The sequence below is a fragment of the Dothidotthia symphoricarpi genome, assembly GCF_010015815.1.
Source record: "Dothidotthia symphoricarpi CBS 119687 unplaced genomic scaffold P153scaffold_20, whole genome shotgun sequence".
Taxonomy (NCBI): Eukaryota; Fungi; Ascomycota; class Dothideomycetes; order Pleosporales; family Dothidotthiaceae; genus Dothidotthia; species Dothidotthia symphoricarpi.
In genome coordinates, this window is record NW_022985027.1 from 526,321 (window position 1) to 549,695 (window position 23,375).

The following is a 23,375-nucleotide window of genomic DNA, read 5'->3' on the forward strand; positions in this document are numbered from 1 at the left end:
GCGATCGCCACTCGACACCAACCCATTTTGGGCCTGGCTGTCGATAGGAGAGGCTCCTGGGCCCCTGCAGGGTCGCAGTAGACGGTCTGACTTAACGTCAAACACGCAGACGGCCGAGGACGACGAAGCCCCTCCGCTCTTTTGTTTCAAAAACAATTCCCACCCAAAGTTCCGTTAGCCAATCACTGCCTGATTGTGCCTATCCAGCCTGACAGTTGCACTACTTATCCCGTTTTCAAGTCCAAACACTAAGCCATGGTGGGCGATCAAGCCGGACCACCATGTATTCTGATCATGACCAGTCATGGGTTTTGGTGGTACCAGCTCCTGGTTCCTTGCAGTGGTCTGCATACCGCCACACATTGCTCAGGGAGTCGATAGAGTTATATATCTTGGTATCCCGCATATGGTTTGTTTCTCATCATACGCTCACCACAGCACACTTTCCAAGCTTTCTTCTTTATTCCTATTTCGCTTTTCAGTATTTTGCCTGTGGCAGATATCACACTCCTTCCAATCGCTGTGCATTGATACTATCTCGAAAACTTGCTGAATTTGATCGCAAATCTTCTTGGTATATCAATTTTCTTGGTAAGTTCTAAATTTCTGTCGTTTGAGACTGTGCGAGTAAAGGTTCGTCGTGGGGAACATGGCTCAATTTCCATGCAATGGCTGTCTCATGAACGTACTATCATATGGTTCATGCACAGGATCAGCGCATCTCATCTCCATGCAAATATCCAACCTCCTATTCACAAGTCAAGATGAGCATGATGCTAACTTTGAGCAAGACCAGCACGACCCAGCAGTTTTCAGATACCCACAATCGTTCTATCGTTTAGCCGGTCTAACGATATCCCAAACACCTGATACCCAAATCCACCACACTTTCTCAACAACCAAGATGTTTTCCCAAGCTGCTGCTCTCCTGGCGTTCATTGCCACTGCTTCCGCACACATGACCATCTTAAATCCTGTTCCATTCGGCAACTCCACACTCAACAGCTCCCCGTTAGAGCTCGCCGACTTTCCCTGCAAGCAACGCTCTGGCGTCTACGATATCACCGAGATGAACCAATGGAACGCGGGAGAGACTCAGACGATAAGCTTCAGGGGATCTGCTGTCCACGGCGGTGGCTCATGCCAATTCTCCATTACTACGGATGCAGAGCCAACCTTGCAGTCCCAGTGGAAAGTCATTGAGAGCGTTATTGGTGGCTGCCCTTCAAACGTCTCTGGAAATCTGCCCACGAACGAAGACGGACGTCTCGCAGCAACCTTCCCGGTCACTATGCCTTCAACCATTCCTGACGGTCGGTACACTTTTGCTTGGACTTGGCTCAACAAGGTCGGTAACCGAGAATTTTACATGAACTGCGCACCAATCCAGGTTGGAAGCTCTGATTCTGCATCTACTGCCAGCGCTGCTTCTGCTCTCTCAGCATTTCCAGATATGTTTGTTGCCAACATTCCCGCCACCTCATGCAGCACCAGCGAGAACCAAGACTTCAACTACCCCAATCCTGGTCAGAACGTTATCGAGGGCGTTGGTGCTGCTCTTGGTGATACTCTTACAGGCGCTGGATGCACTGCAATGACCGCGATGGGTGCTGGAAGTGGTGAGATTGGCACTCCTTCTCAAGGTAGTTCCTCGCAGGCTCAGTCCAGCGATGCGTCTGTCGCCACATCTGCGGCTGTTGCCTCATCCGCGCCTATTGCTTCATCCGCGCCTGATGCTTCATCTGCTGCTGTTGCTTCATCTGCGCCTGCCATGTCGGCCGTCCAATCGAACCCCGGCGTTTATGCCCCTGGTGCTGCTTCCTCCGCGCCCGCAACTCAACCCTCTTCCACGGCCGCTGCTCCTTCGGCTGTGTCCTCGGAAGCTCCATCATATCCCGTTGCTTCTTCTGCTCCTGCAACACAACCCTCCACCACCGCTGCCGCTGCTCAGCCTGTTGCTACTGAACAGCCAACATCCGATGGGGACTGCACGCCTTGCACTGATGACGGCGCTGTCGTCTGCATCGGCTCCAGCCAATTCGGTCTTTGCAACCGTGGCTGCGTTGTTGCTCAGGACCTTGCTGCTGGTATGTCTTGCACCAACGGCGTCGTTGTTGGCAGCGCTCGTAAGCGCAACGTCAACTTCCCCCGCGCCCATCTTCACCGTCGCCACGGCTCGCGCTTCTTCTAGATGCAACATCCCGTTGTGTTTGAGAAGTGCTTTGTTAAATATTGGGTTTGGTCGCGTTGGTATAACGCATCATTTGGAGTTGGGGGACGTATTGTATACCTGCGCATCGTCACGCATTTGGGATGGTCGGAAGAGTCGGGCCACGACTCGCAAGGGGTTCTCTTTTTCATGTTTCGTCTTTGGTTTTGCATGGGCGCCATCTGGGTGCTGCTTGGATTTTCTTTTTTCTTTCTCTCGTTCGTGACTGAGCCTTGATCGGTTCAGCATGTCCTGTTTTTTGTGAGGGAAAGCTCTTCGTGAGCTGAATAGTGTACATCCTGAAGTAAGAGTATACTGAAAATCAAACATTCATTGAATATAATGTTCACTTTGAGGATTGTTGAGACTGATGAGCTTTGATTCGATGGCTGTGCTGTAACGCCAATTCATGCTTGTACTATGTGACCCAAAGGTAAGCAATCGTCGGGCATCGCATGTAGTTGTCCATCCTCGACCTCTTGTGATCGTATCTGTCTGATAGAAACGAATTAAAGTCATCAGTCCATTGACTGTGCTGACCCCTTGTGATAACAGTTCGGCACAACATTATCGATTACTATGTTGCACTACCCCTCAAAAAGAAATCTAAATGAACGTTTCCGTCCCTCAAGTGGGATTGTGTTCAAATCTGAACCATTACAACAATATACTTTTCAACCCCTCACTGGGTTCAATTTTACACAGATTCCAAAAGTGCCTCTGCATATGACTAGAAGCGCGGCACATGTTTGTTGCAGCGTGTGACTCCGATATTGAGCTGAAGTCATACTCTCTACAATCTCATGATAAGAGCTTATTGGGGTCGTTTTCGAAAATAAAGTCAAGATGATGACCAAGAGGATCCCAGTTGCGGCTGCAGAAAACGTTACAATCAGCCCTATGGGGCTAAGGTTCGTATATTGAACCGATTCGCTGTTGTATTGGAAGATTGTCGATGCAAGCTTGGCATATTCACCATTGTGTCGTCCTTTTGCATGCTACTCTAGGCTGTGACGATGATAATGGTGGGAACAAAGTACTAACAATCGTGACGTGATAGTTTCCACCCCGATCCTTCTTGTATAGGTCATTGATACAATCATATCGAGCTCTAAGTGAGTGTGCGCAGAGTTGAATTTGTGGTAAAGGCTCAGAGAGCTTCCCCATGACGTTTCGTTGGCGGTTTCCTGTTCGGGCTAGTGTGGTCGGAGGGGAATGCCATACCAGCTTCACACACCCCATTCTCAGCCCTAAGCTCTCACCGCCAGCGCACAGTGAGCACGGGACAAAACAAGTGTCTCCTCCTCTCAAACGAAGGCGAGATATTATTTTGGGGCATCAGCAAGCACAGACTAGCCTGGGCACCATCCCATACCGTTACGCCGCCGCCACTCGCCCCCCTCTTCCCTCGACCATCTTTCCGCAGCCAGAACTCCAGCTAGTTACGTATCCTGCCCAAGATGGACAACAACCAGCAAGACCTCGAGTCTGCGAACTACATCGACAATGCAATGCGCGCCGTGCAGGAGAAGAAGCCGCTGCCTGAAATCGACTTTAGCCTGCACACCATGGAAGACGGCACACAAGTGAGCACTTTGGACCGCGTGTGCAAAGGTACGCTAGCCATACGCCCTCTCTCGTATCTTGCGATTGTTAGATGTATTCCTGCGACTACAGACCCAGAGAACTGTCCCGCTAACTCCGCTGCGACTGTCAGACGTTCAGGCACCCGCCTTCCTCCCACCGACCGACGACCAATTCTTTTCGCCCCAAGACCGGTCAAAGCCCAATATTCAATTCCTGAAGCAGCATTTCTACCGCGAAGGCCGCTTGACTGAGCAGCAGGCGCTATGGATCCTAAAGAAGGGCTCAGAGGTTCTCAGGGCGGAGCCCAACCTTCTGGAGATGGACGCACCGATCACAGTGTGCGGAGATGTACACGGACAGTACTACGACCTCATGAAGCTGTTCGAGGTCGGCGGCGACCCTGCAGAGACAAGATACCTGTTCCTGGGCGACTATGTTGATCGAGGTTACTTCAGCATAGAGGTGAGACGCCCGCAGACTGAGTCGCACGCAAATGCTGATTGTAACAGTGTGTCTTGTACCTATGGTCCTTGAAGATCTGGTACCCAAACACGCTCTGGCTGCTCCGCGGGAACCACGAATGCCGTCACTTGACTGACTATTTCACGTTCAAACTCGAATGCAAGCACAAGTACTCAGAGGCAGTTTATGAGGCCTGCATGGACTCGTTCTGCGCACTACCTTTGGCGGCGGTCATGAACAAACAGTTTTTGTGCATACACGGTGGATTGAGCCCTGAGCTCCACACACTAGACGATCTGAAGAGCGTATGTGAATATGGACACATTCGTGAGAGTGGTGCTGACTGCCCTAGATCGACCGTTTCCGCGAACCACCTACACATGGCCTGATGTGCGACATCCTGTGGGCCGACCCGCTTGAGGAGTTCGGACAAGAGAAGACCAACGATTTCTTCATTCACAACCACGTCCGCGGATGCTCGTACTTCTTCTCGTACCCCGCTGCATGCGCCTTCCTCGAGAAGAATAACCTGCTTTCAATCATCCGTGCTCACGAAGCCCAAGATGCCGGTTACCGAATGTATAGGAAGACTCGGACCACTGGATTCCCAAGTGTCATGACCATATTTAGTGCACCGAACTATCTTGACGTGTACAACAATAAGGCAGCTGTTTTGAAATACGAGAACAACGTCATGAACATTCGACAATTTAGTACGTATGCCAATGAATATAACCCTACTCCAACTAACCGACATAGACTGCACACCGCATCCTTACTGGTTGCCCAACTTCATGGATGTCTTCACCTGGTCTCTGCCCTTTGTTGGCGAAAAGAGTATGTTGCCCCGCTTGTATGCGCGTACCGTCATAGCCTAACTCTGTTAGTCACCGACATGCTTATCGCCATTCTCAATACCTGCTCCAAGGAAGAACTCGAGGAAGAGACCCCTAGCTCTTTGGCATCTGCACCTTCATCGCCACCGCTCTCCAGCCTGGATCCAGATTCGACAGAGTTCAAGCGACGTGCCATCAAGAACAAGATTCTGGCCATTGGTCGTCTCTCTCGCGTATTCCAAGTGCTACGTGAAGAGTCTGAACGGGTTACTGAACTGAAAACAGCATCTGGAGGTCGGCTCCCAGCGGGCACGCTCATGCTCGGTGCAGAGGGAATCAAGCAAGCGATCCACACGTTCGAAGATGCCCGTAAAGTTGATCTACAAAATGAGCGACTCCCGCCAAGTCACGAAGAGGTACGGAAGTCCCAGGAGGTCAGTCGAGAGCAGGCTCTCGAGAAGGCAACCAAAGAGGCAGACAACGATAAGGGACTGGCCAACGTCGCAAGGAGAATCAGCATGTGAGTAGCTTCTACATCCCTCTTACTAAGTGTGGTTATTGACGTGCGCAGGTCATCTGGATCCAGCAGCCGCAGCAAAAGGAGCTAGAAGCCCCTGATGCGTTCGAGATCATGGAGTGACGGTGAAAGTCAAATAAAGAAGTCAAACAACGTGTAGGGTTTTGGTTTCATGGGGTGAACGAATTGTGATGTGATCAGTATACCAGGCAAGCGTGTGCAGGCAGGGAGCCAGTAGGTGTGGCCTTACGACGAGCGGTACTAATTTGCTGGCCAAGTGCCGTGCCATGACTGAGCCGAGTTCTCATTGAATGAAATACCATTCCTAAGATGCACTCCGTTTCTTGTATACAGTGAGATGGATGAGGTAACTTAACCACGTGACGGCGGGCCGGGCCGAAGGTGATTCCGCAACATGAACTTTGGCAAGCCAGATGTCCATGGCAATGCACATCTCTCAGCCCGATGCCTCCATGGGTGGCCTCTGTGTCGCGATCAACGACTCTCCTCGCGGGACGAGTAACTGAACGCCTTCCGGTCGCCTTACGCTGTCGTCATGACGGCAAACCACGCTTCCCAAACCTCCGCGCCCGCTCCGCATCCACACAGGTCTCGCCCACAGCGATAAATCTGCGCCCCAACATCCCCTCCAGGAACCAGGAGCTGCACGATGCGCTCTCGGCGCTAAGCGGGGCTGCGGAGACTCATGTAAATATCAGCAGGCTGCAATTGGCGCTGCGGGGGCTGGAGGCGCAGGATGCCGTCACACGGGTCGCAGTGCTTGGATTGAACAGCCAAGTGAGCGCGCAGCGCCTTGCGCGACTGCTTCTGGCAGACCCGCTGGGTGCCGAGGAGTGGTGGGAGAAGGAATTGGACAAGCCTAGTAGCGGGGATGCGGGGGCCGTGCTATTGAAGTGAGCGCACACCAATTAGATACGTAAAAGTGAGCAGTAGCTGACGACCATGGTCAGGTTTGGAGAGGATTCCGACGCATATCCGCCCTCACCGTTGTACAAGGTCCTTTCCGTACCCTCGAGAACCCTGCGAACGCATAATTTGGAGGTGCTAGTGTCAACCCTAAACGTCAATGTTGCGAACATCGTCGGATCTTCGTCAGCAGAAAGCTCCAAGGAGTCGGTGCTGGTTCCGAAGCTGCAGGCCACTGCAACGAGAGGTCTGCCTGTGCCGTACCCGGTGCACAAGACGCTGTTACTAGGTGAAGGCCTTGACAGCGCAGTGGCTTTCGGAAGGTTCTCATCAGACAGCGCCGAAGATTTGGATGATGTGGTCAAGATGGCAATCGAGCTCCCAGCATCACTCAAAGAGCCCAACCCAGACATGGAGACTGCCACCTCAGCCATTAATGTCGAGCTCGGTACAGAAGCACTCGCTAGCTTCCGCGAATCGATACAGAACTCGGTCGCCTACGAACGAGGATGGTTCAGGAGTGGGCTAGCAGGACTGTCCAAGTGGTTCGCCCATGATATCCAAACCTCAGATCCCATCAAGCCTGCGATGAAGACGCTGATCTCTTCCATCGCCGACGACGTGGAAGCAAACATACTGAAAGAAGATACTGCACAACTACAAAAGCTTGCTTCTCCGCCTACAGAGATATCAGCGTCAATCATCGGCCATCTGGAGACTTGGGCCGAAAAGTCGCATACGGAACTGCGCGACCAGCTCGACGTAGCCTTCTCTGCACAAAACTGGCACAAACTGTCTTGGTGGAAACTCTTCTGGCGCGTCGACGATGTGACAATGCTAACCTCCGAGATCCTTGAGAGGAGATGGCTCGTCTCTGCAGAGAAGAACAGCATCTACCTTGCAGGCCGCATGAACCAAGCCGATTACCCAGAGGATCTGCAAGGTTCAGTCGTCAACACCGTTCCAGAAACCACCACATGGGAGACAGCGCCCACGATCGAGAACCCCCGCACAGATCTGAGCACTGAGGTGCGAAATCCACAACCTTGGCCTGAGGCTATATCCATGACGCGCACGGAGTTGATCGACACGACGATTCCACCTCTACAAGCTCTTGCTCAGCGCCTCGTCCTTGCCACGTTCTCAACAACATCTATCTCCTCCGCTCTATCGGCGCTCCTCTACGCTACGTCGTCGTTCACCCTCTTCGAAGCGAGTGCCGTCGCAGCCGTCGGTCTCACATTCTCCCTGCGACATATGCAGAGAACATGGGAGGGTGCGCGGGAGTCGTGGCAAGGAACCGTGAGAGAAGAAGGTAGGCTACAGTTGAAGAGCACGGAGGATCTGGTCAGGACGATTGTTCGGCACAAGGAGAATGAGATGCTGGGTCGTGGGGAAAGCGAGAGTGTGAAGGATCGGAGGGCGGCGAGGGAGGCTGTGAGCAAAGTTAGGGAGGCGCTGAAGAAAATGAATGATGGTTTGTAAGGATAGGTTATGGTAGCTGTATGATATTCTATGATGTCTTTGTGTTCGATGGCTTCTTTTTGGTCTTGTCTCGTGATGAGGTTCTTTCGTTTGTTCTGATTCTTCATTCAGTGCGAGGTTTAAGCAGGGGTTTCTACTTTTGCTGTTGCGAGTACTGGTGCTATTATCCCACTCTATTCCAGACTCTATGCAGAACTGTTGCCTGTGACACGCATACTTTGTCTCCTCCTTACCGAACGACACTCAACTTAGATAAGTACGCAATAGCCATATCCAAGCAAGACGCTGTTTTACTCGTCGTCGTACGTCTTCTTCTGTAATGGCTCCTCACTGTACTCGCTTGAAGCCATCCAGTTCTCGTTTTATTGTCTTATTCCACAGATGTTTCCACAACTTGCCATCCTCCATACATACGTTCTACAAACAGATCTCAACAGCTAATACAAATTTAGGTTCGAGTTGCGGTTGTTTCCAACATCCAGTGCGAGTAAGTCACAATGATGGAAACCTGCTAAAACCTCCGTCGGATACTACAACGTAGCGTATGTCATTTGTGCTAGGTCGATCTTGGTTCCAATTGTAAAGAGGATGTCTCTGCACCGATTGTTCCGAGTTGTCTGCTTGTTACTACTAAACTGGCGATGTCAAGTCTACGCATTCTGTCATGTAAGTTGGCGGGCACTATTTGGTGAAACCATCATTTCATTTAGTATACCGGTACCTGGCACTGAGGCACTGAGTCATTTGAATTGGTTATACAGCAAGCATTCTTTTGTTTTGTAGAAGAAAAATGCGGTTTGATAATCTCGTTTCGATTCATAGTAACAAGAGCAGGGCAATAACGTCACTATGTTTGATTATTGAACCTTTCTAATCCAAGTACATCTAACAAAGCACCTCTTGTTGCGTGGACTTGAGAGTATTCTTGAAGCGTAATAGTAACTCCGAGTATCATGTATCACTCTGCTGGGTAAAACACCTCACGATTCCAGCGAACTGTGCCCACCTAAGAAGCTTACACTGTCAGGCTTGCGCATCTCTAAATTCTGATACCCCCACCAAGGAAGTTTATTGTGTCGATGATGCTTTTCAATTCTCTGTAAGCATTGAAGCTTGTATCCTTCTAATCAAGTGGTGGGCACGGCGAATTCGCAGAAATGAAATGTGTTCTTGGAAGATGTGGTCAATATTCTCTATAGTAGAGAGAAGAGGGCACTATTCGATGTAATGAATCTTCATTCAGCGTAGGGATGTTTTTTGTTGGAGCTTGGAGATTGTAGAACAGCTTCTCTGGCCCACCATGAGCTTGTCCTGAATTGCTGTGCCACATCCTGGATCAGAAAGGTTCGGCGTTTAATGTTAGAACACAGAAAGTGGAATATCAAGACTAATGATGTGGTTAAGCTGGCGTTGTATTTAAAAGAATCAGTATCAACTCTAACACACTGAACCAAAAAAAAGAGCCCGCACCAACAAGGCTACCATCTTTAGCGCTATATAATTCTAATACCATGGAATGTCTTACATAAGATGTATCGTAGAGAATCACATATTGTTTTTTCAAGGGTAGCAAGAATCACACAATTCTTTCTGTCATTGCTATGCAAAACAGAGTTGAAGTTGTTCAAGTTCCCACGTTCTGGTTATTTGGTATGAGCTCTTTTTCGGTTCAGCTTGTCTGGAAATGTAAGGTTATGATGTATGCTTATGGATGACCACATCCTGTCCTCTGAAGCGGTGTATATAATTCAAGTTCCAGCACCAAACATCACCACACGAAGTCAAAAATCGACTATGATGAACATCGCCGCTCTAGAGATATGTGTGTCTTGACCCTAAACAGCATAAATAGGCGTGCGTAAGCGTGCAAGCCCGCGTAGCACAAAGAGTACGATCTTATATTTCATGTACCCACTAAACATGTGATTTTATCAAGCATGCAAGAATGAGATTGCTCGATTGTTGCAACAACTCTACGTTTTTCTTTTTTTCTCTCGAAAACGTAAACAAATTGTCGTATTGGAATCGTTTAAGCACGGTTGGAATGCAACTGGCTTACATCTGGACTTTTATGCTATTTATGAACTTGGGTCGTTTGCAGCTATGCCATTTTCAGTACCTATGCAATTCAGGAATGTAACACTCTCGCGGTAGCGCGAAACCAGGAACTAAGCTTGTCGTTTCAACAAGCAATGCCCTACTGCAGCGACCACAGCACATTACTGAAAAATCTGGGAAAGGAGTCGTAGACTTCCAAGACGCACGTAAAGCCTTTGCACATCTAAGAATTTACTAAAACTAAATAGTATTCTGCTAGTTCCGTGTCATATTAATCGGACCCGATCACTACACTATTTCCGGGTTTCGCGCTACCGCGAGCGAGAATGTAATACTAAGAAATCACGGAATGTGGTAATGCTAAGCCACTCGGTCGTTAAAGTTTCCCCAATCGGCTGCCTAGCCACCCGACAGATCGACTCTTGTGGCGCGCATGAGCCCGTGTTTTTCCAAGGCTCTAGGCCCGGCCCTTGTAGAGACGGATTCCATGCTTTGTACCAAATACATCTCTTCGGAGTTGCAGCCATGGGTTGAAAAAGCACATTGGCACATGTCACTATCTGCGGTAGATCGAAACCCCCAATTCGTTCCGTTCTTTAGAATGGAGGACAAGCCATGATGCCAATACTAGGCTTCTCGGCAACCCAAATGACAAATTAAGCGATCTTCAAATATTGATCATGGCAACGCGTATGTGCACATGTCTTCAGCAATCTGAGGAGGTTACGTAAAGGTAGCTCCATGCAATGCGGTCCCGCCAAATAGAACGTGCTCGGGGGTGGACGGGTCTGTCCCGCAATGTTGCAGGAGATTTACGTCGGTTGGAAGCATTGAGGCGTGGTTGTAGCCATGTCAGCACTTGTCAGCACTTGTCGAGGAAGCGTGTGAATGATGTCAAGTCGAGGTTGTACAGGCCAAATCGGCCCTCATAACCCCCGCTCTCGTTCTCGGATCCTCCGATCGTCGTATGCTTGATGCCATGAGGCACAAACATGCAGTTGGCTGACCGGAAGTGGCCTCCGTCGTTTGTGGGGCCTCGGAAGATTACATTCTGACAAGGCTGTCGCTGGTGAGTGGCGACGGGGGTTGGGATTACCAGGGCACAGCCCATCCACACAACTAGGGATGAGTGCAAGCCAGTTGTTGACGCCTTGCTAGTCGCAAGCCATGCAAAGCTCCGCGAATAGATGGAAAGACGAACAGAGACGACGGCTGAGCGTACTGGAGCCCTTACGCAAGTCGAAATCTCCGTGTAACGTTGATGTCGATGTCAATTTTCGACCATGCAGGGTAGGCATGCAAGTTGCAATGCCGAACCCTGGCCCCCAAGCTTGAATTGCCGAAGCAACGTCACTAGACCTATTCAAGCAGTATTTGAGCTCGCGACCATGGTTCCTAACCTTGCCAAAACCCAGGCCCATGCACTTGCCTCGTCTCGACGGATCCAAATCGCGGAACTCGGAAGCTCTTTTTCCAAACGGTAAAGCAACCGTTAGACTACCCGTCCCCTGCAAAAGCAAATTGCACAAGCACAAGCACAAGTACAAGCACAAGCATAAGCACAAGCACAAACATAAGCACACACAGTGATGATCACCGGCAAAATAAACGTTGACGCTTCAGTGCGAACACGAATCCGAGCAGCCACTTCAGCCGCCCCACATGTTCACACATTGAATTTGAAGCCGCGGAGTGAGAGAGAGCGTTGTAACTTGACCATCGCTATGGTCGATCACCTATGTCGACTGCGTTGTAGTGCCAACTTTTACCGAATCATTCTCCAAGGCTTGTCGATGCAGGGAAGGGCCGACTCAACAAGCAGTGATGGTATGAGCGGTGAGGTTTGGTGGCTAGATGGCTGGTATTGGTAGGGCAAGTGTCGGAACGAAGACGAGACTGGGGAAAATCTCGGAACGAATCGAAGGTTTGGGAAAGCGTCGGGAAGTGGGGGAGAGGGGGAACACGAGCAAAGCTGTGCGACGCCCCCATTTAAGCTGAAGTACTACCGAGGACGACCGAAGTCACAAAAAGAAATTATAGAAAACGATGATAGATTTACAAGAATTATGTTGGAAGGAACCAGGCGCTATCGGTCCATCGCAGGCCATGTTGCAATTCTCGGGAAGACAAGATACGAATGACAGGACAGACAGGGATTGACACCACCCGCAGCACCTGCAACACGTAAAACGCACAGCACTTGATATTGCTCACTTAATGGCGGTCAGTGTTTTCCCTGCGTCTATCTCGTCTAGAGCTAATCCTTCCCATTGTGAGATAATATCGTCCATCCTAGCATTCTCCACATCTAGCGACGGTTTTCGGGTATCCACAACGTACGAACTGCTGACAAGCGAAGCTGCATTTTTCGTCCACTCTTCACTCAAGTATGAATTCAGGATACTTTGCAGCTCAACGGGCAGCTGTATACCAAGCTTCTGACACTTTTGAGTCAAAAGTCGGAAAAGTAGTTGCGCGTAAAACATATAGCTCGCCAACGCGTCGAAGATGCGAACGCACGTCAGTAGACCTTGGTATAACTCGTCCTGTTCGGCTTGAGTTTGGCGTGAGTGGTCATAGAACAACTCTTCTAAACCACCAAAACTTGCGACAGTGAGGGGGTAAATGACCATTGGGATGGCGTTGTCCCAACCATGCCGTAGCTCGTGCAGAGCAAGAAGTCGCCGTATTTCCTTGAGTGAAGTAGATACGAGAGAGCGTGAGCGGTCACGGTAGGCTTCACCCTCGAGGAACGGTTGGAACAAATGGAAAACATGTATATGGTAGTGCATACTGTAACAGAGGTCAACAAAACATTGAGGTCAAATTGTGGATCACATACGCGCTCGTAAGGTTTTCCCGGCTTGGCACCTTGTCTGGGTTCAAACTTGACGGTCGAGAATCGAACCACACCTTCAAACGTTGGTAGATCCTTTCTATCTGTTCGGGCTTCATTTGTCTCTGTCTGTGGGACTCATGGCGACTCGAGAAGGCTTCGAGTGAGTCGAGAATGATAACGTGTCTAGCACACTCTGAACGAAAAAACGCTTTTTGGCCAAAACATTAGTTGAATTTTGTTTTGCTCTAGGCAAGGCAGAATACCTTCACTCTCAGGTTTGTCCCGATATGGAATTGTGACGGACGGTACAGTTCTGATAGGCACTGGAAATGAGTACACGAAAGACATTGATCTAAAAGCAATCAGCTCTAGCTTGTGCGATTGAGGACATAGATGGGACTTACAGTTGAAAGTTGAAAAGCGACCATGCAGTAACGTCTCGGACTTTATCCCATTTGGCTTGCGTAACGTGCGGTGGCTTCTGGCTGGCTTGCGACGGTTGGTGTTGGAAAAGACCAAGTTCGTGACCTATACGACAGGCTTCCAAAAGATATACGTAGCCGTCCTTGTCTCTGCAATACTTGGCAAACACTATATCTGTACCGAATTTTAGTCAATAGGGGTTCTTGGTATAATATCGAGAGTCGTAGCTTCTCAGACCAACGAAAGAATCTCACAGTGATCTTTGTGGACACAGCTAAGAGGTCAAACAAAACTTACAGAGAGCAATGGCAGAATGCAAATTGGTCAAACTGACCCTGCCTTCTTCGAGCTTCCATAGTCGCATGGCCTCCTCATAGAACACAATCGTAAAAGACTTTTTTGAAAACGGTTTGGCTCGGTCTCTTATAGCGGGGGAGTGGAGCTATCGCTACGTAAGCCAGTGATCGAGGATGGACGGAGCAACCAAAAAGTCCAGAGCGATGTGGAATCGTCGTGGACTTACACAAGCAGAAGCCAGCATCGCATTGACAAGCAGTTCGGAACAGAAATCGGTTCGTCCGCTTGCCATATCGTCAAGGAAAGAATCTCGTTCAAGATAGTGAAAATAGTCGTGCTCGCATGTTGTCCACCGCGTCAAGAGTTCAACCAAGAGAGTAACATCATTCGTCGCTTTAGTCCAATTTTGTACTGACCTCAATCGCCGATCAACTTTCGGACTTTCAGCTTCAGCAGAGGAAGACGGATTTATGATAGCCTCTATCGAAGTAGGATGAAAGGAGCTCTGGCTATCTGAGCTGAAGTTGGTCAAAAAAGCGCATGGAGGCGACCAGTGTCGACGTACCGAGCTGGCACACTCACGTCCGAAGTGAGTCTTCGTCGTTGAGTTGATGGTCCATCTGACCCCATGGAGAACATGCCAGGAAAGGAGAGAGTATCGGACCCTAGAGCACCGGGCGAGTCGAGTGCCAGACGTAGAGGTGGCAAAGTTACAGACCCGGGTTCGTAGTATGTAGAATGCAGTCTGTAAGAGGGCCGTTGAATGTGAAGGTCTCCATGGCGAACAAAGTCTGCTAGCTCTTGGATACGCTGAGATGGTGAAGCGTCTGGAGGGTTCGCTCGAATGCGCCTGAGGATTTCCTGAGCTTCATGCTCGGGACGCAAACGGAGAAAGTCGTAGAGTTGGCGCAGATTCAGCAGTTCACCCTGCATCTCTTCGTTCTTCCGTTTCATAGCCTGTGACGGCTTCTCGTTTGGGCCCAACTCATATACACATTCGGTGTCCTTCTGTGCACAGCAGGTACACACCGGACGGCTGCCATCGCACTTGGATTTTCGTTTCCTACATGCGACACAGGCACCCAGAGTTACCGTCCGTTTTGGCTTCTGAGTCAGTAGCGGTCTGCTTTGCGGTTGCAGTGGAGCCTCTTGATCCATGGGAGCGGGTTGGAGAGGGCGGAAGTTTGCCATTATGATATATCAGAAGGGGAAGAAAAGATCTTGCAGAGGTGTATTTGAGCCAAGACGTTGTGCGAGTCAACAGCATTGATATCGGCCTGTCGAAGGCAGCGGGACCATGGCACGGCATCAAGATGCAGAGTCGTGATGGGAAAGGAAACAAGAGTTTTCTGTGGGGAAGGCATGCCGGCGGGAGAAGGCGCACCAGATACAAGGCCCCCTGTTCGCTCGGATCTGTCTGGCGAGAATCTTCTGGCCCTTATTGGCAGGCTTTTGCCTCTCGGAGATTCCATTCATTGCCTATGATTGTGGCTCATCGACGTTTCAACAGAAGGAACGAGGTCGATGACGAGCACAGGGTTCGATCTCGTATAACAGGCTCCAGGGTCTAATACGAGCATGCCGATTTGAGTTGCTCCGCGGAATGTAGCGGCAGTGCTGAGCAGCTCGAGCAAGCTCGGGCAATTGATTCGCTGCGGCATCGTCTCCGTTGGCGCGGATTGGTAGCTCTACCGTGCGTCAAATCGGCCGGTGCCGGTTGGTGATGAAGCCACACTACCTACCAAGGCTCGCGTACTTGTATCCGGCTGCTGAGCACGGAGGAACACACAGATCAGGTACAACGTGCCTGGTCCCAGGTAACAGATGGCAAGTCATGGCCGGTTGCGCGCACTGTTTTAAGTTGGCCTGCATCAGAAGGCTCGGTCATGCGCCACATCGCCGGAAACATTGGTCTGCCTGGGCAGTGCTTGCAACGAGCATAGCTCTGCAAATTCATCGTGTGTGGATGGGTAAATGTCAGCATGCGAATTAGCAACTATAGCCGCGCGACCCTCTATCAAACTCCGTCCGTGATCCGAGTTTACGCTAAGTGTGTAGATGATTGATGCCTTGTGGCTAAGCAAGCAACATGCCAATGCTTCCTGTCAAATCATGATAGATGTAAGTATTCATGTGTGCAGTCTATTTGATGTAGTGCAATTTTTTTTGGCCGGTAACGTCTAAAGGTGACGTCTACAAAGTAATCAACAATGATGGGTATCAGCACGGAAGAGCGTGCCGATCGAATTGTATGTGTTCCAGGGGTCAAACTACCTCGTCCCTCGTCCACACCACTTTTCCCTGTTTGCCGCCATCTACATTTAGGATTTGACCGTGGACGTGGCTGCTGAAGTTGTGACTGGCCACAGCGAGAATGGACATTGCGACAGCTTTGACAGGAACTGGCTCACATAGCGCAGTCTTGAGCAAGTTAGCAAATATTCAGCAGCTGCTAGTGATGGTAGTGCCGATTTGGGCAAGGCTGGGTGTTGCATGACGGGAGAGGTGTCAAATACCGTGGCTTGAGCCTCGAAGTAGTACTGGTCTGGATTAGACTTGCACTCTTCAAACCATCTCTCCGTCTGTACCGGTCCCGGGGCAACAACATTGACACGAGCGCCTTGCCACTGCCTTGGTACTTCGGCTCTCAAGCTCATCAGCAGGCCACCTTGTACTGCACTCTTTCCCAGGCTGTACTCTGCGTTCTGCCGTTCCCCAAAATGACCACTCTCACTTCCGATGATGACCAAGTTTGGATGGTTCAGTGGCTTGCTGTCTCGTTTTGCCTGACGTAACCCACGAATCCATTCTCGTGCTGTCAACCATGTGCCTGCCACATTGACATCAAGTACACGGCGTAACTGGGCAAAGGACGCATCAGCGAACGACGATGGCTCCAGAACTGAGAGGTCAAGAGACGCTAGCGCTATACAGATCTCAACGGGCCCATAGATCTGGATTGCTGTTGCGAAGGCCTGTTGTATAGATTCCTCGCTGGCCACATCGCAGTGTATTGTGACGAGATTTGTTTGTGTAGCGTGTGCTTGAGCGTCGCTGGGATAGGCAATGTCGAGAGATGAAACTTTCGCTCCTGCCGCGATGAAATGATCAACAACAACGCGGCCGATTAATCCGGAACCACCTGTAACAAGAACGTGGGTGTTTTCAAAGCCCAGGTCAAATGATAAACGATCCATGTCCGCTTATCCAATAAATATTGATTGGAACGTAGGTCAAATCTCCGCAGAAAGAGAGAGGTGGAGGAATCTTGGGAGTCACATAGTCACATCCCGCAGCGCCTTGTTGGGATAGATGCTGGCTCAATCCGAGAGCAGCCTAACTCCGACAGGCGTCCAGCTGACCAACTGCGCCAAAACACTCGCGTAGATACTCCTCGTGGCGAATCACAAGCAAAATCAAAATGTGGGACATGTTGGTCGTTCAATCTGTACGTTATTGCACCAATGATACCTAGCCCATTGCTGAAGATGTGAGCAAAAGCCAAATGCAGTGAAAATATACTTCAGCGTCAAGCCACAAAAGGACCCATGCTTTCGGGACAAAATGACAAGCTAGTGCACACCTGTCAAAAGCACGCGAGCCCAACCTTGATTAGTCTGTCGGATTGTAAAGACGCCTCAATTACGGCCTGGTCTCCGATCCTCCAAGTCGAAGCCAAGCTGCGCTAGGTCTAAGTTCCAAACGCAAGATAGCGACGCCAGTGATACGTATACCTAAGTTTTCTTCCCAGTTGTTCTCGCAAGCCCCCTGATGAACTGGTTCTTGATTGCTTTTGTTCCCTTGAGCTCCTTGTTCTTGCTCTTATTCGTCTCTAGGTATGCCATATCCTGACCACCAGACAGTTCAGACAGGGTGCCTGCTGCTCTTCGCACGCCTGTTTTCTTCTTCTTGTTGCCTCTGTTGGATGCATAGTTCGAATCGAATGCATCTCCTTCGATCTTCTCGGCTCTTCCATCCTCGTCCTTGGCAAGGAGAACATCCATTAGCAGCTCCCGTCGGTCCTGAGGCGTGGAGAAAGATAAGGTACGCGAATTTTCCAACCCCTCCAGGCGGGTGATGACCTTGAATGCGTACCCTTGGTCAACAAGGAAGGCCTGGCGCTTCGAGGAGTAATACATCTCGTCTGTATCCTTTGAGACCAAGGAATAGAAGAATGCATTAAATCCCTCATCGTTTCGCCGCTTTGCCCGAAGAATGCGTCCTAGTCGTTGTGCTTCTTGACGACGTGAACCATAATGCGAAGAAATTTGAATCAAGCACGTTGCTTCCGGTAGATCCAGACTCGTATCACCAATCTTGGATAAGAATATAGTGTTGATTAAGGGGTTGTGTTGGAAGTTTTCCAAAATTTTCAGTCGCTCGCTCTGTGGAGTTGCGCCGTAGATGAATGCTTTCCCGAGCGTTCTGGAGTACTTCTCTAGTGCGTAGACATTGTCAGAAAACACAATAATCTTGTCTCCTCGCGATTCGTGGTATTCGATTAGATACTGGCAAGCCTGGAACTTCTTGGGGTTCATAATCGCAAGCAGGGCTCTTTTCTGTAACGAAGAGGGCTTTAGCCATTCTGTGTAGAATTCAGGCGTCATCTGACACCATACTTCCGCACACTGCACCCTAGCGATATGACCTTGTTCCGACAGCTCTTGCCAATTTGCTTCATAGAGTTTCGGCCCAATGAGAAAGTTAAGATCATCGATTTTGTCGTCCTCTCGGAGTAGTGTGGCGGTGAGGCCAAGCTTGGTGTGGGAGGCGATCTCGTAAGTGACTTTCTTGAAGATCTGGGCGGGTACAACGTGCACTTCGTCAGCTATCAGAAGCCCCCACTCGCGACTTCGAATGAAATTCATGACCTTTTCAGCGTCGTGAGATCGTTTTCGAGCATTACTGATCATGGAGTATGTACTGATGATGATACCCGCATTACGAGGAAAGCTAGTCTTGTTGTCCGATGTAAACACAGCGACATCCTCCGGATTGATGTTGGACCACTTGATGAATTCGGCTCTCCATTGAACAACGGACATTGCGCTGGTACACAGAACAATGCAAGATTTCTTGACACCACAAGCTGCGGTGATGCCAACCAAAGTCTTACCTGCGCCACAAGGAAGCACAATGATACCGGATCGTGCACGCGAATTGGAAAACATCTTGCTCAGAGCCTTCTCTTGGTAGTATCGAATTTGCGCATGAGGCTTAAGGTCGATCTCGAGATTTGCATTTACGTGATCGTTATTGAAATCGTATTCCTCTGTAAGCGGGAGGCCTATGTGTCGGCATCGCTTGACGACCTTTTCTCGATCTTCACTCTTAATCTGGAATGAATGGACCTGAGCGACGTCTTCATCACCGTCATCTTCTCTCAACGAGGCAATCATATCGCTTGGTGCTGGGTTCTCGGCGGGGGGTTGTTGTGCCATCTGGTTCTGGCCAGCGGCCATCTTGGTACCAGGGATGGCCATTTGGCCCATTTTGGGTGCGGCCTCTTTGATGAGGCCATCGGTAGTGTCTGCTCTACACGCGGCTACGGTTTCATCGCGTAGGAGCTTCTGAAGAAGAGCAGGATCTTCGCTCTCAATGTAAGAAAGCGTATTCTTCAATACAATTTTAGCCTTGCCGAATGCGTTGGTCGACTTCCCGACGAACTGGATGATGGTGTCAGATAAGACTGTCTTAGAATATCGGTCTAGCCTATCCACAATCTCTTTGCTTGAATGGCCAACGCTGACTGCGGCAAAGAGACTGTGTGTGGTCAACTGGTATTCATGGATCTTTGAGACACGCGACTGCGGTTCAGCGATGTTGATCAAGAAATCCTGAGCCTCGTCAAAGAGAGGATGAAATGATTCGAGGATGATACCTCCTGAATCATTGACCCAAAGAGGACGATTGTGATGATCAGGCTTCAGTGGCGCGTTCCATTGATCAGACTTCTTGAACAGGTTCGCGGCTGCGTCCTTGGTCTGATTGCCGCGTGCTTCTCTTCTCATGGTCTTCACGTCGAACTTTTTCTTCAGCTTGTCAAACGTCTCCTGGTCGCTCATGGGCCCGTCATCTTGCTCATCCCAGTTATCGTCGTCATCGGTATCGGCTGCTACCTGGGACGCTTTACGTTTGGGAGGCATGATGGTTAGTCAACGTCTGGGCGGTGTGCGAGAGCTTCCTTTATCATATACACCTGTGAGCGACGACTGGATGTGATGGGTAGAACTGGAGGACGTGGTGTGCTGGGGAAAAGTGCAGGTGTAGGTGGGTGGAAGTACAGGTGCAGGCGTGAGGGAAGAGGCGAAGGTAGACGTCGATGAGATAAGACGGTGCTTAGTAATGACGTAACGCTTGCACGTCCCCACAGACCCGTACCAAAGTGTACTGAGGAGTCTAGAAGTCAGCAAACCAGTACAGAGTGAGTGAGTCAGTGAGTGGCTAGTGGTAGGTGATAGCAGGCTGGAGCCGTCTTTGCGAGAGACGCGACGCTCAGAATCGCGAAAGCATGTGAGCTCGGTGCTTGTATTGCCGACGTCAACGCTTGTAGCCAGGGTTCGGCCCTTCAATACACACAATACACAGTACACCCATGAAGCAGTGACATGCATCCCAATGGGCGCGTCCGACTCAAAACTCACCTTCAAGCAGGGCATCTTCCGCCTGGCAGAGCCCACCCAGATCCCCGCCGATGATGCCTACTGGACAAGCGTAAGTGCTGCGCGCCATAGCCGTGTGGCCGTGCTAACACCTATGGCAGTTCTGGGAGCTGCCTGAATCCACTGAAGATGTCTTCTCGCTCTTCTCGCCCGCAGATATCCGCCGAACCCGCGACAACAACCTAGAAAACCTCGAGACGCTCGTCCTCGCCGTCAGCTCGCGTCTCTGCGTCCTCCGCAACCACCCCTCCTTCCCCGACCCCGAGCTAGCACCCGAGCGGGACGCCCTCAACTGCATACGCGTGCTCACGCGCCTGCTCCCGTTCATCTACGAGGCCGACCATCTGGAGGAATGGGAGGACAAGTTCTTCTGGGCTGCGCGGCGAAGGCGCAGTCGGCGGGGCCAGATTGTGCGGAGCGAGGTCATCTTTGACGAAGCCGACCCCGAGCAGACGCCCAACGCGAACGAGCCAGAATTCGAAAAGGCCAAGCCACTCGCCGAGGAGATCATCGACACGCTGGTCGACCTTCTCTTTTTCTCGGACTTCACTCTACCCAAAGTCCCCACCGGCAAGAACAAGGTCTCCTATGCCATATGGCAGAGTGGCGTGGGTTGCAACACGCCAGTAGCTTCGACCAAGGAGTTTGAAAGCAACAGGACCGAGATCTTGCGGCTGCTGCTGACTCTGGCAAGCAAGTCCATGTACATGTCCGCTGGTAAGCTTGTCAGTCTGGCGATGGACCCTTATAACCATGTACAGGTATACTCCCAGTGAAAGGTGTCAAGGCCATCACGTACATCGCAACCAGTCCCGAGAAGCAAGTCGTCTTGTCACTATTATGCTCTCTTCTCAACACAGTACGTATGCTATATGCTCCGGTGCCAGAATGCTAAATCGCGTAGACATTGAAGTACAACCCCGCCACATGGCGAGTGCCATACGACCATGTGGTCTTCCGAGACCAAAGGCAGATACTAGTCACATACTGCCTCCAACTACTTCTGGTACTGATACTGTATCCCATCCCTGAAGCTGGTAACGGGCCAGCACCAAAGAACTTTTTCCGTCATTTTCTTGGCCGATTACATCGACCTCAAGACTTCCAGTTCCTCGTCGATGGTATGACAAGAATTCTGAACCAGCCTGTAAGTAGATCTCATGACAGCGCATGTGCATCGATGATTAACGTGAGGCAGCTTCAAGCTAACACAGCATATTTGCCTGGAAGCCACAAGTCGTTGACATGGGCGCCCGAAATGATCATGCTTTTCTGGGAGGCCTTGCAATGCAATAAGCGTTTCCGCTCCTTCATCATCGACACAGACCGGGCACACGATTTCGTCGTCTTGGTATTGTATTATGCCATTGATCAGCGCAATGATCCCACGAAACAAGGGCTAGTGCGAATGTGCATTTTCGTACTCCAGACGTTGAGCGTTGAGCCACAGTTTGGTAAGAGTCTGAACAAGACGTTTGAGGGACAGGAATCGCTTCCACCAAGCATACGGATACCCAATTTTCACGGCACATATGCTGATTATCTCATCACTGTACGTGCCCCGTGCAATGAATTTGTCTCTGCTGACGTCTCCAGTCAATCTATACATTGCTTACTACAGGGAAAGGCAGACTAGATGCCATTTACCCTGCTCTACTCGCTATCTTGAACAATATTGCAGCATACGTGCAGAACCTTGGACGTGCATCTAGCTCCAAACTTCTTCAACTTTTCGCATCCATGTCGTCACCAAGTTTCTTGCTTGCGAACGAGAATAACCACACTCTGCTTCAATCGTTGCTGGAGGCTCTAAATGCTATGGTTGAGCACCAGTATCAACGTGAGTGCTTTACTGCAGCTATGACGTTGTGGGGTAACTGATGCGCTTAATAGATAACCCAAATCTGGTGTATGCAATTGTCCGTTCTCGCAAGAGATTCCAGGCGCTACGGGACTTCACGCTCGAGAGTGGCCAGGAAGAAATTGAGCGTCAGAGCCAACTGCGTAAGGACGGGGGTGGAGAGCTGCAGAGGACCGACTCTATCGACAGTCTGCGGAGTCCTACTATCTCCCGGACACCTACGCTGAGCAACGTCCCAGAAGAGGATAGCGCGTTTGCTATTGGCGATGACGATGACGATGATGGCGATGATAGCGACTCAGATGTAGACGAACCTCGCCAGCCAGACCCACCACGATCACCGTTGCACTCGCCGTCAAGCGCGTCAAGAAGCGCATCAATCGCATCATCTATTGATGAGTCTGTACCACTTCAATTGAGAGGCATGTCAGAAAAGGCACGAGGAAAAATGCCAGTTGGACAACCGGCGTTCTCTCGCCAGAACAGCATCAGCAGCCTCGCCAGCATGGCGGCGCCAGCTCTGGGCGCGAACGAGTTCTTCACGCCGTCTGTTACATGGGTAAGTAAGGTTCTTATATGGTCGACTATGCTGACATTACGCTCAGCTTGAGAGCTGGCTTTCCGAGTTGCCGCTTCACACGGCGCTCATGTTGATCTCAGAGCTCGTACCCAAGCTTGTCAACTCTGGAAATTCCAATGATACAGCAGCGGCATTGACAACAATACGTGAGACCGAGGTACGTGGTATCGAACCTTCACTTATCAGAGTGCATATGTTCGAATGGTCTCCATTATCACTTGGTTGGTACGAGTCACTGCTTTGGGGCTTCATCTTCGCTGGGGAAATGCTCGTAGCCAAGGGTACAGCAGGTGTCTGGAACAAGACGAGTATCAGGTTGTTCAAGGTGCAAGAAGGTGCTGCTCAGACACCGTCTCTTATGGCACCTCGTGGAGCGGTGGATGCGGTGGGAAGCAACTTGGTGCAACGCATTGGTAGTCTGAACTTGCGAGCAGCCGCCACACAGGCGACGCAGCGAGGTTCTGGCAGCGGTGCTGGGAGTGCTTCGGCGACGGTTAGAGATGTGTAGCGTTGTATTACAATACTGCTTGATGTGTGCGGCGAGAGGTGGCTATGCAGGAATGCAATATGATGTTTGTGTTGGATAGTACTGTGACTGGGTGATGTTAATGCGGTATGCTTGATCTTTAAAT

General features: G+C 50.4%; 7 protein-coding genes across 7 annotated transcripts; 4 read left to right on the forward strand and 3 right to left on the reverse strand.

Annotated features, from left to right (window-relative positions):
* Positions 1-31: 31 nt before the first annotated feature.
* Positions 32-2,547, forward strand: P153DRAFT_370108 (lytic polysaccharide monooxygenase). Its single transcript, XM_033668953.1, has 2 exons — positions 32-591; positions 792-2,547. Exons 1-2 carry the CDS (start codon positions 282-284, stop codon positions 2,189-2,191), a joined length of 1,710 nt encoding a protein of 569 aa, XP_033519840.1. The 5' UTR covers positions 32-281; the 3' UTR covers positions 2,192-2,547.
* Positions 2,548-3,456: 909 nt separating this feature from the next.
* On the forward strand, positions 3,457-5,826 carry P153DRAFT_370109 (Metallo-dependent phosphatase). The gene is made up of 7 exons (XM_033668954.1): positions 3,457-3,823; positions 3,927-4,258; positions 4,306-4,563; positions 4,611-4,971; positions 5,018-5,095; positions 5,146-5,614; positions 5,666-5,826. Exons 1-7 carry the CDS (start codon positions 3,670-3,672, stop codon positions 5,700-5,702), a joined length of 1,689 nt encoding a protein of 562 aa, XP_033519841.1. The 5' UTR covers positions 3,457-3,669; the 3' UTR covers positions 5,703-5,826.
* A 215-nt stretch (positions 5,827-6,041) lies between these two features.
* On the forward strand, positions 6,042-8,041 carry P153DRAFT_324768 (uncharacterized protein). The gene is made up of 2 exons (XM_033665250.1): positions 6,042-6,525; positions 6,583-8,041. Exons 1-2 carry the CDS (start codon positions 6,077-6,079, stop codon positions 8,021-8,023), a joined length of 1,890 nt encoding a protein of 629 aa, XP_033519842.1. The 5' UTR covers positions 6,042-6,076; the 3' UTR covers positions 8,024-8,041.
* A 4,131-nt stretch (positions 8,042-12,172) lies between these two features.
* On the reverse strand, positions 12,173-14,798 carry P153DRAFT_348622 (uncharacterized protein; the record flags this gene model as incomplete). Its single annotated transcript, XM_033666210.1, has 7 exons — positions 12,173-12,874; positions 12,924-13,128; positions 13,184-13,272; positions 13,325-13,517; positions 13,641-13,785; positions 13,867-14,158; positions 14,206-14,798. The coding sequence occupies 7 exons, from the start codon at positions 14,796-14,798 to the stop codon at positions 12,292-12,294; spliced, it is 2,100 nt and encodes a 699-aa protein (XP_033519843.1). The 3' UTR covers positions 12,173-12,291.
* Positions 14,799-15,640: 842 nt separating this feature from the next.
* On the reverse strand, positions 15,641-17,072 carry P153DRAFT_434506 (NAD(P)-binding protein; the record flags this gene model as incomplete). Its single annotated transcript, XM_033673086.1, has 3 exons — positions 15,641-16,061; positions 16,157-16,782; positions 17,003-17,072. 3 exons carry the CDS (start codon positions 17,070-17,072, stop codon positions 15,906-15,908), a joined length of 852 nt encoding a protein of 283 aa, XP_033519844.1. The 3' UTR covers positions 15,641-15,905.
* P153DRAFT_370116 (DNA repair helicase rad25) lies at positions 17,033-20,077 on the reverse strand. The gene has a single exon (XM_033668955.1). It carries the CDS (start codon positions 19,784-19,786, stop codon positions 17,375-17,377), a length of 2,412 nt encoding a protein of 803 aa, XP_033519845.1. The 5' UTR covers positions 19,787-20,077; the 3' UTR covers positions 17,033-17,374.
* On the forward strand, positions 20,078-23,303 carry P153DRAFT_370117 (uncharacterized protein). Its single transcript, XM_033668956.1, has 8 exons — positions 20,078-20,354; positions 20,404-21,019; positions 21,064-21,161; positions 21,207-21,449; positions 21,501-21,854; positions 21,899-22,142; positions 22,196-22,722; positions 22,769-23,303. Exons 1-8 carry the CDS (start codon positions 20,259-20,261, stop codon positions 23,249-23,251), a joined length of 2,661 nt encoding a protein of 886 aa, XP_033519846.1. The 5' UTR covers positions 20,078-20,258; the 3' UTR covers positions 23,252-23,303.
* Positions 23,304-23,375: the final 72 nt, after the last annotated feature.